Source organism: Rhipicephalus microplus, chromosome X (genome assembly GCF_043290135.1).
Source record: "Rhipicephalus microplus isolate Deutch F79 chromosome X, USDA_Rmic, whole genome shotgun sequence".
NCBI lineage: Eukaryota > Metazoa > Arthropoda > Arachnida > Ixodida > Ixodidae > Rhipicephalus > Rhipicephalus microplus.
In genome coordinates this window covers 313855669-313866338 of record NC_134710.1, presented here as the reverse complement: position 1 = coordinate 313866338, position 10670 = coordinate 313855669, and the positions used below count along the sequence as shown (strand labels likewise).

The 10670-nt window shown below is 44.2% G+C and overlaps 1 protein-coding gene across 3 annotated transcripts; it reads right to left on the bottom strand.

The window, feature by feature from the left end:
• Positions 1–840: 840 nt before the first annotated feature.
• Positions 841–10315, bottom strand: LOC142777220 (uncharacterized). 3 transcript variants are annotated; one of them, XM_075881543.1, is made up of 3 exons: positions 10226–10315; positions 2041–3933; positions 841–1255 (listed from the first exon to the last, which is right to left on the bottom strand). In XM_075881543.1, exon 2 carries the CDS (start codon positions 3233–3235, stop codon positions 2051–2053), a length of 1185 nt encoding a protein of 394 aa, XP_075737658.1. In that variant the 5' UTR covers positions 3236–3933; positions 10226–10315; the 3' UTR covers positions 841–1255; positions 2041–2050. The 3 variants fall into 2 exon arrangements, 2 of the variants coding, with proteins under 2 accessions (XP_075737658.1, XP_075737659.1); XM_075881544.1 differs by having other exon boundaries at positions 3536–3933.
• Positions 10316–10670: the final 355 nt, after the last annotated feature.

Genomic DNA, 10670 nt, shown 5'->3' with positions numbered 1-10670 from the left:
ACGGTTCGCCGATGTTACAAAGCGCAAAAGCAACCTTAGTTAAGATGGCTAACGCTATCTGGAGTAGAACAAACTAACTAACGCACAAATAAACACCGCCACTTTATGTGTATATATGCTCTGAATACTTTCAGCAGCAACAGGATGAAATGCCAAATACGCCCCAAAGTATATTCATGTACTTACCGGTACTTCTTCTTCAGATTGTCTATCTTCATCTTAACCTCTACGCGAGCGGAAAACGCGGCATACATGCTCGAAATGTGATACGCACGTTTGCTGAATGGGAAATTAATATTTCCCGTGAATTCTTGGTGTCTGCGGCAACTTTTTTTTCCGGCTTGATGTCTCGTGGACCCACTAGGTAGCCGCTCTAGTCCGCAGACCAATGGTCGCATCGGTGGGCCCGCGGAACGATTGGCGCAAGGCGTTGTTACTTCGTTTTGTACTTCATCTGGTCGATGGCGATTCGCCTGTGTTCTGAACTAACTACCTAACTTAGAACGTGTTTTGCGGTTAGGGTTTGCCGCAGAGTTTGATTGATGACGCAAAGAACATATGGCCACTTTTCCATCATTTTCTCGCTACAATTGACGCACGTGAGATAATTTTGAAGCTGGTCAGGCATTTTGGCGCCGCGTGGCGCAGTCAAAGCATTTTTTTTTGTTTTGGCGAAGCTCGGGGCAAAAAATATTAAATGTATCAAATTGGCGCAATCGGCGCAACTGTTACACCCCTGCCCCCTCTCTCTCCCACACGCGCACGGCTAAGATTACACCCCCTACCAATTATTATCCTGCTAATGACAAGCGAGAAATCATGAAGAGGACACCCATCAACTTATGTTGTTGAAAGAAAATATCAGACTTTATTAGCGTAAACTTTTCGTGCTCATGTATAGCCACGCCAGTACTTCAAGGTTGTGGCCTCACTTTAGAATTGAACACGGCTAATCACATTCGTCGTGGACGGGCACTGCCACACCACGTCGTCGAGCTGCAAATACTGTCTTAGGTGAGCCCAGCAATGCTTGTCTAGGACGTCCAACTGTGTGAAGTTGTCATCACGTGGCTGACACGTTACATGTGTCTTGACGACACCGGCCAGTCGCATGAACTCGTGCATGCCTTCGATGCTTCGAAATCGCCGACTCACGGCGACCATGGCGTCGGCTACGGAGATGGAGAGTACTTTGGAGAGCTCTGCCACGATGGCTGGGTGCCGGTGTACTCGGTCGAAAGCGGCAGCACAGGGCCTGTAGGGAAATAAAGCGAAATAAATTTCGCGCATGCGGTAAAATGCTGGCTGTATTGATTTCGTCGAAATATGTGCACTCGCATAACATCCACGCGCCAACAAAAGGCCCAGGCGAATGTTTATGCTGTCATAGAGCAATAAATATGTCACTTTTTTTAGGTATCACAACTACCATGAGCTCACCACCTGCACGTGGATTCATTGATATGTAGTGTTCAACGTCAAAAAATCACCATATGAATATGAAACACCGTAATAGAGGGCTTCAAATATTTTGACCACCTGGAGTTCTTTAACGTGCGCTCAAATATGAGAACATGGGACTACAGCATTTTTGCCTCCATCGAAAATGCAGCCGCCGCAGCAGGAATTTGATTCATAGACCTGTGGGTCAGTAGACGAGAACACCACAGACATGTTAAAATTCCTTTTCTTTCCATTAACCATGTCTAAATCTTCATATATAATGTGCTCTAAAATTTCAATTGGTTAAGCATGCAAGTTTTATTCGCTTGTACTTCCTCAATGCATTAATATACATTAATCTTAATTGGTATGATTCACCTACGATTAGTTTTTATTATGACGTGATCATTGACGCAGGGAAGCCTTGAGAAGCTGCTAGCCCGTACGACTGCAATCCTAGAAAGCACGACTAAGAAAAAATTGTACTTCCGCTGAAGAATTCTATGGGTAATCACAGACTGTTGGGCAAGACTCCTTTCATCTGACATGATTGCGATTTCATTACGATATCCTTACGGTGGCGAAATCATTCCGTACCGCTGTGAACTCACGTGTCACACCGTTTGCAGTGCAGGAATTGGGCGGCACGTGCCACATAGCCACAGTTCCGACGTGCGATGTCAAGCACGATAGTGAGGCGGTGAGCTTCACTCGACGAGCAAGGGAACTCGAACCCCACGTCCACGTGGCACAAGGCGTAGTTCGCGAAGATGACAGAGTGCACGCCTCGAAGAAAGCTGTCACTTGCGGATGAGCACCAGCCACACAAACGGAGCTTTCGGATGGTGTTGCTTCGTGCTACAGCTTGACCTAGACATTCGACGCCTTTACAGTGGTCTTCCACGTGAACGCCTAGGCCCAGATCAATGATGCTCCTGTTTCGCAGCAGTGACTGCAATAGACCTGGCCACCAGTCGTGCGATTCGGTCGGAAAGCTCCTCCCTCTTAGCTCCAATTCGAGCGTTTGGAGAGGGCGGGCCACTGATACGAACTGAACGAGAAGCCAGCCCAACTCCTTTTTCCACTCTTCTATTACTAGGTGCAAAACTGTCAATGGGGGAAATGTGGAGAGCTCTTGATAAACTGACAGCACCTTACAAATGTCCCTGGCCCTAATATACGCAAACAGTTTGGAGTAATATTTGCAGTCTGCTAGCGAGATGCTGTCACCGGTGTAATAGTCTACGAAGGTGACTTTCTCTTCACAACCAATTTCTTCGAGCTTGTTCGCGATGTTGGCCAGGTGATCACGGTCGTATTTGTCTGTAACGAGAGTTGCCATCTTTAGGCTGCCTTGTCGTGACAAAACACGAAAGAATTGTTCCCAACGCTCGCTTGTCCATACGTTCAAGCCTAATGTCAAATTTTCGAGCGTGTCATTGTTGGAAATTGCTTCTAGCCAGGAGGCTGTGTCAATGAAATCTATGAGACCAAGCAGGTCGGTGAAGCAATGCCACAGCCTCAAGGTTTGCAACACTTTGCTCTGCGCAAGCATTCTGGCTCCCCTCTTGACACTTTCACCATCCAAACTGAGGTCGTGCGCTTCAAGACTGCTGACCGACCCATTCTCGAGCATGCCCTGAAATATCAGTTTCATGGCATCTCCGCTAACTTCACAGGGGAATCCGAACACGTTCAAGTGTTTTAGTACGTTCGTACCACTCATAAATTCTAAGAACAATTCAGGCTGTTTGAGAATAGCAGGGGCACTTAGCGTCAAATCTCGCAACATGGAGTTGACCTAGAGTGCTTTTAGCAGGAGCCCATTTTGCTCCTTTTTTACAATTGGTGCGGTGAAACCCAGCACGGTTAACGTCTCAGATGTACGAAGAAGCTCCGAAACCATCTCTGGAAACACGTCATGAGGTGAGAAGACTGCATAATTCAGTTCCTCGAGGCGTTTCATCGACAGGAGGACTGCGCGAATTCGCTCTCTTTTACATGGCAAAGGATCAACAAAGGTCAAAGATTTTACGGAATCATTTCCGCTAAGCGTGCAGCAAATTACGACGCTGCACCAATAGGTCATTACCGGATCGCCATTGTACTGTGGAATCTGAACGGACTCCACGCAGCGGTGCGTTTCCAGAAGCCAGTACAGCATGGCAGCGGCCTGCCGTATTTGGTTTTCTTCGGGCCACACATGACAAATGTTGCGGACGTGCACGAGTCCCAGTCGCCTCCCCTCTCCGGGCAACTCGCACAGCTCCAGCTCAATCCAGCTTAGAATTTTGTTCCATTTAGGAATGCTGGCAACGATCTGGCACCTTGTGTCATTGGAGGCTGTGCATGGCAAATGATGGTCGACCAGACTTCCAGAGAAGCCGCCGCTGAAACTTTCCTGGTTCACGAACAGGTCGTCGAGTTCGTCAGTGTAATCATCATTCGCTGGAGGTGCTGCCGCATCACTCTCTGTAGTGTCCATCTTGTCTGCGCAGAAAAAGGAGAAACAATAAAGTTAACACACTCATACACCGTCACCTTAAGCACTATCTCCATCACATTTTCACTTAAGCCCATCGAACATCTGTACCACCAGCAAAGTCTATCGTGCACGAACGGCCGTTATTTCTGTGTATCTTTGCCATTCGACTGAACTAAGATGCTAAAAGGGTAAGGACAAGTATGCCCAGAAGCACATGCACACAAAACAGTTGCTTTTGCAACTTTGTTCTATCAGATTGTGCTGACAGACAAAGGTGACCACTACGCATGGTAGTTGTGACTGACGGTGGGTGTGGCGCAAGGCGCAATTTGCGAAAACGAGTAACATTACTTACAATGCCCACTTCAAATGGCCGAATACATGACATATTGCGAACCATATTTACTTGAGCCCAATAGGGAGCCAACTCTATAAGCGCATTATTCTGGACAACAAAACAATAAAAGAAACTGCCCGTACCTACTTCAACTGTCATCCGTAAGGCGCAACTCCATGTCCCCCCGTAATCGTAATAATTTTGCGTGGACGTTCTCTATTAAACTATTGCGAAAAAAGCTAACTTATGGTGCAGCACGAATTCTACGGGCTATGAACGGAACTCGCTTTTAGTAACGTTGCTAGAATAAACTCAGTTTCAAAGCTCCATCGAAGAGGCTGGCCGTGTGATAGTCATGAGAACTAGTGGTGCTACAGTACAATCTTGCTGCAGCGACGAGGGGCGTGCGTGTTGTGATCGGCGGCAGCGACGTGCAAGCGACTCCCGCGAATAGTTTGCTGTACTCCCACTTCACTTCTCGGACTGTTTTTGGCACTGCGCAGTTTCTTGTACGTAAACACGGTTGTCATGTATAAGGCGTAGTGAGGGAGAGCAGATTTATCTACACGTTGAGATACGCGAACTGACTTTGCACCAGGCGCCTACAGCGGCAACCACAATGACGACTACGCTTCAAGCAACTTCTCATTTGTTTGTTTGTTTATAATTATTTAATTACTTCGAAAACATGGTTACACAGTGGCATGAGCCAACAGAAAAGCTGATATAAATAGCTTGAGAACCTTATTTATGTAGCCTCCGATCGCTTTCACCAAGTGGTGACGGGCTAGCAGACGAACGATCATAAGCGAGCTTGCTGTCTAGCCTTGCGTATCGTAGTGCATATAAAGATTGTATTTCCTTTATTGGAAATATTGTTAATAATATTAATATTATTACTATTAGTAGTAGTAGTAGTAGTAGTAGTAGTAGTAGAAGTAGTAGTGGTAGTAGTATTACATGCGGTAGAATTGGCGGATATGGCAGAAGTGACGCCATTGAGTATTATGTATAATGTGTGACAACAGTTAAAACACAACAATTACAAAACTTGAAGGACGCTTGAGTTTCGCCTTCAAGGCTAACTGGCAATAGCGTAACCGGCCCTGTGCGAATCTCTTTCTCAATTACTGGCCTATAGCTTCGGTCTCGGTGTATGCTTCCACCGTGCCACGAGGGAACGAACGACTGTGCGTACAACACTGGCCGTTTCAAACTGCGGTAGACTGTCTACTGCAAGCACAGTTGCGAAGTGCCCACAGCGCCATAGTTGTTCCTTTTGTGATGCAGCAAAGGGGCCTTTACACTTGCGTACAGCAACACGCAGGCATAAGTTTGAGCGCTCTGTAATGACTGGGCCTTTCTAGCACCCACTCGTTTCACCTCTTTTGACGCCCGGAGTTATACTACGCATCTATAATTAATATAGCGTGGATCGAAGAAATTCTTTCTACTACGTGAACAAAAGAAGTGTAAACATAAGGTCTCGCTTTTTTGGCTGGACGCAATATTAATGAGAACTTCTACTACCAGAAATTCGTATTGTTTCTTTTGTTCCGAATTTGTTTCGACCATTGACATGCTTCTCTGGTATACCAATTCTTGATTGCCACTCAGAGAGCCTGGTATCAATTCTCACTTGTACTGCATTTTGTTTTTGACTCCCAGGTTTCTTGATTTTTGCATAACAGGGATGGGGCTTTGAAACTGAGTCTATTCTAGTAACGATAGCTTTGAGTTTTCGATCTTTGAGTAGTATTAAAGAGACACTGAAGTCAAATAAGAATTCACGTCAGAGCGATAGCTCGCTGTATGACGACGTCTAAAACGACAATATCATCAACATCAGTGCTGTATCTATTGAGAAATTAAAGAAATGCACGAGAGCCCATGTGCTACGCGTCGGACATTTGCAAAGTGTGCCCGAAGACGTTAAAGTACCACCTGTTTTATTCACTAGTAATTGAACTAGCTGCACTAAAGAACTTTTTGTGCGCCAAGAGACGTAATAAAACGCTGCTTCTTCGTTTCTGCAGTAAGACAGTAAATTGGGTCAGTTGGTTAGGATCCAGCGCAACAGCAGATATATATATATATATATATATATATATATATATATATATATATATATATATATATATATATATATATATATATATATATATATATATATATATATATATATATATATATATATATAGGTACTGGGAGCTTACATCACGACATGCGCTGAACAAAAGGTTCACCAAGTTAGTGTTCTCATACTTATGGAGATAATAAAAATTGGCGTAAATACTTTAATTATTTTCATGCAGGGTGACGGATGGTTGACTAATGCAGTTGATACCCCTAATCTTAGTATGATATGCCTCAGCAATTTCTCTTGTTAGCTGGTTGCAGATTCATTCTTTCTAACATAGATAGTGCTTGGTGTTTAAATTCTGTGACCTTATCACTGATATGTCTGAACGTTTTTCTTAATTGCTGCCCCGCTCTTTTGTGAATACGCTTCAGAATTCATAACTTCAGAATTCATAAAGAAGGATACTTTACATGCAACTGCAACGTTTGGCAGCCAGCGTAAAAAGGGCAATAAACCTAGAGTTAGAGGTTTTCTTTAAGGGGAAATCGCACAAGGAAGGCATACCTTTTCGGGCTATAGTCTCGGAAAACGGTAGCTGGCAGTTAGATGTTTCGCGTTTTCTCCAAAGGAACCTAGCACGCCTGAATATATTTGACCCTTTCCTCATACCCAATTCTGATATTGTGTGCGAGTACCTGAAAAACACCTCGAAGAGCTTACGTAGCCCCTTCATCGTTGACGTGAAAAATTTAAATTATTCCCTTCTGCATAGCCAAGTTATGAAATGCGTAAAAGCCTGCATTGTGTTTTGCAACGATAAAGAATCGTTCATCGATGGTTGCGGTATATCTTTAGAATCAAGTCTTGAACTTTTGTCGTTTTACTTTTAGAGTATACCTTTGTGTCGTGGCGGGGGGCTCTTTATGTACAAATGTCTGGAGTCTGCATAAGGTGGTACGTAGCCCCTATCATTTGTGACATTGTTTTAGATAACATTGACAGGCAGCTTGAGGATCACCTTAGTAAGTGCTGCAGTGCCGTTTTTCGTTATGTCGACGATTTTGTAATTTTTTTCCGCAATGCTATTCACCATAAAGGCGTTGATCACATTCTCAAGTTGTTCAGTCAGATGGTATAGGTCTCGCCTTCACTAACGAGGTCTGTAAGAATTACGAGCTACAGTTTTTAGATCTAAAGCTAACCTTTGGTAAAACTCATGCGTCTTGGAATTATTACCCAAGATCAGTGAAGCCTATCTTAAACTACAAGTCTGGCCACTCTAAAATTGTAAAGAGAGTGATTGCAAAGACAATCTTAAATGCGTCGCTCAGGATATTTTGTGTGCACATGTCGAATACAGCTTTTCATAACCAGATGAAACGCTTAGTGGATGCTGGGTATCCTGACAAGGTGATTTCTTCTGTGCGTGAGTCGGTGGTTCGGAACGTTAAGCTCGTGAAACACAGAAGAGCTCAAGCAAATTGTGATGAAAAAAAAATAGAAGTTTTTCCTTATGTACACAAATTGGCGCATGGGCTGAAAAACGTAGGCTCACGGTATGGCATCGACGTTCTTTTGTCCGCCAAACATAAGGTAGGTAGCATTTGCCCGTTGGTTGGTAGTGCGCTGAAGAACAAACAAGCCAAAGGCAGATGCGCTGTGAATTATAAGAAAAGGTACAAAGCATGCGTAAAAAAAGCTGTGTATTTAGCTTCATTATCGTGTGGTAGGGAGTACGTGGTACAGCCTAAACGGTGTATGAATGTTCGTTTAAGGGAGCATGAGTTATAACTTCAAGGGATCTCCAAACTTCATCTACCGAAACATTGCAGGTCATGCGGTTGTCATCCCATTTTTGAGAGAACCAACATCATCATCAAGCATCCTGACCAACTAACAAGAGAAATTGCTGAAGCATATCATATTAAGATTAGAGGTAGCAAGTGTATTAGAGAACCATCCGTCAAACTGCAAGAAAAATAATGAAGGTATTTAGGCCAATTTCGATTATCGCCATAAGTATGACAACACTACCTCGGTAGACCTTTTGTTCGGCGCATGTCGTGATATATTTCGCCCCGTTTTTTTTATAAACAATAGTTGTTAGTCAGCGTAATCTTTTGCTTCTCTGTTGTTCGTTCCCTGTCTGTGTTTATGGTGTTGCGCTGTAAATAACTTCACGATTGTTCGTTTCTGTTTGGTTGATGGAAAAAAGAATCCAAAGACGTGACTACAGGGAGTGGCGCGGGTGTTTTGAAAGTTCGATTTTTAACTGTTTGAGGTGAGCAGGCCTTGCCATCTAGCGGGCGCGTTTGAACCAACCCCTTCTGTTCTTGTGGAAGTCTACGCAGAGGCAAAATACTTTCTCGCAGCTCAAATAACGTTGACGCTACTAACGAAAATTTTCAATTAACTTTCTATTCATTATTCTGAGGGGCTACATCCACATGGAGAAAATGTAGCATGTCCTGTTTAAGGCATACATAATTTTAATACTAAAAAATTACGTTGTTCGATATATTCAACATCAAATTCCGAGCATTAGATCTAGACTGACCGCGTCTGGCGTGCACCGAGCGCAGCGGCACAAAGAAGTGACAGAAAATCGAGGAAATGCGAATGACAGAGCGCAAACGCAGAATCTGGTGAGCAATATATCAGCAATCGTTCTTTGACACACTAGTAGACAGCTAAACGTGTCGGTGCAATGGGTGCCTCTTTTTGTATTGAGACGCGAAAAACCATTTCGTCTCTATGCGAGAATCACCACTGTGACCACTCCCGAGTTCCACAGTTAGCAGTCAAAGAAAAAGTTGATATTGCGGTTTCTATGCACCCAGTTTGAAAGAAACCGATGAGAGCCCGATACAACGGGTCAAAGCGAGGTGCTACACGGGTAAAAAGAGATCACGTGCGGCTTTCACGAAAACGTGGGGCCCCGGCACGCCGTCATTCAAGTTTCGTCTCTCTCATTTATGTAAAAGCCGTTCTTGCATGACGTGGAAGACCAGTAGCGATTTCTGCGCGCCTCGGCCGTTCCGTTACAGTGTCGCCTTTAAAGTTCGATGACTAATATCTCGAACTATGTGTCACTTTAGTGATCTCTAAAGAATGGGTAACCCTTAAACTGACACGTACTACAACCTAATTATAGAATAAAAACTGGAAATTTGGAAGTTATTTAACGAGCTCAATTTGTTTAGTCACAGCAATGCCATTAAAACTGCGGCAGAACACTTCCGCCTTGACATGTAGTTTGTGTGTGAAGATGACCTGAGCATAAGTGTATGAATGGCGAATTTTAAAAATCTGTATTGTCTAAGCAAAAGACAACCTGTATATTTTACTTTCCACGTTGAAAACCAACAATCAACACGGGCACACAAGCAACTAGAGCAATGAACAATCAACGAGCACATACTGCTCAAACACCAACGTGACAGCGGCGTGGTTGACCTAACAAACCATGGTATAGTGTTATTTTACAGCAGTGTTCGACGTGATCCCAGTTATGGCGGCACAGAGGAGAGAAAAAAAAACATTCGGAAATTTCATTCCGTTTTTAAAGCCTTATCACATACAACTACTTTTTCGACTGCAAGTTTAATACAATATGTCGTGTATGAAAACAATGCACAAATAAACAAGTGGGTAAAACGGCACCGCAATCGAGTTTGATATGTGTTACGGCAAGACTATGCAGATGACAAATATACAGGAGAGATAGAGATGGAGCAAAATTTGAATGAATGCGCACGAAAACCGAACATAGTGAGCGAAAATCAGCAATCATTCTCAGGTACACTAGTAGACGTCTAAAAGTTACGTACAGCTTGCCTAATCGTATCGACTTTCGGAATACGTTATGCTTACTTACCGCAAGTTCGACGGGCCCTTTGGAGAGAGCAATGTCGTCACCACTCCGCAAACTTTCCTTGCAAACCCATCCAACTGTACACGTTGACTGTACCAACTGCACTGCCGACTACTGCGCTCTTCAAGGTGAGCTTTTATTCAGAGGCCTCCAAGCAGCTCCGCTTACACTCTCTCCCATCATCCGGGACTCTGGCAGACGACCGCCATACCGGCTCCAAGTTTGCAGGCACGCAGACACGCAGGCGCCATTGACTGCTCTTCGCACGGCGATTGTGTCTCGGGTGTCACAGCCGTTGTGTGTGGTTTGGATAGCTTGGGAAAGTGATGCGGGTCGCTTCCTGGCGCGATATTACAGCGGACACAATATTATGGCCGACGGTGAGGCACGAAATGCGATGTGATGCAGCACCTTCTTTTAACGGTAAATACTTTCTAAATCCTCAGTG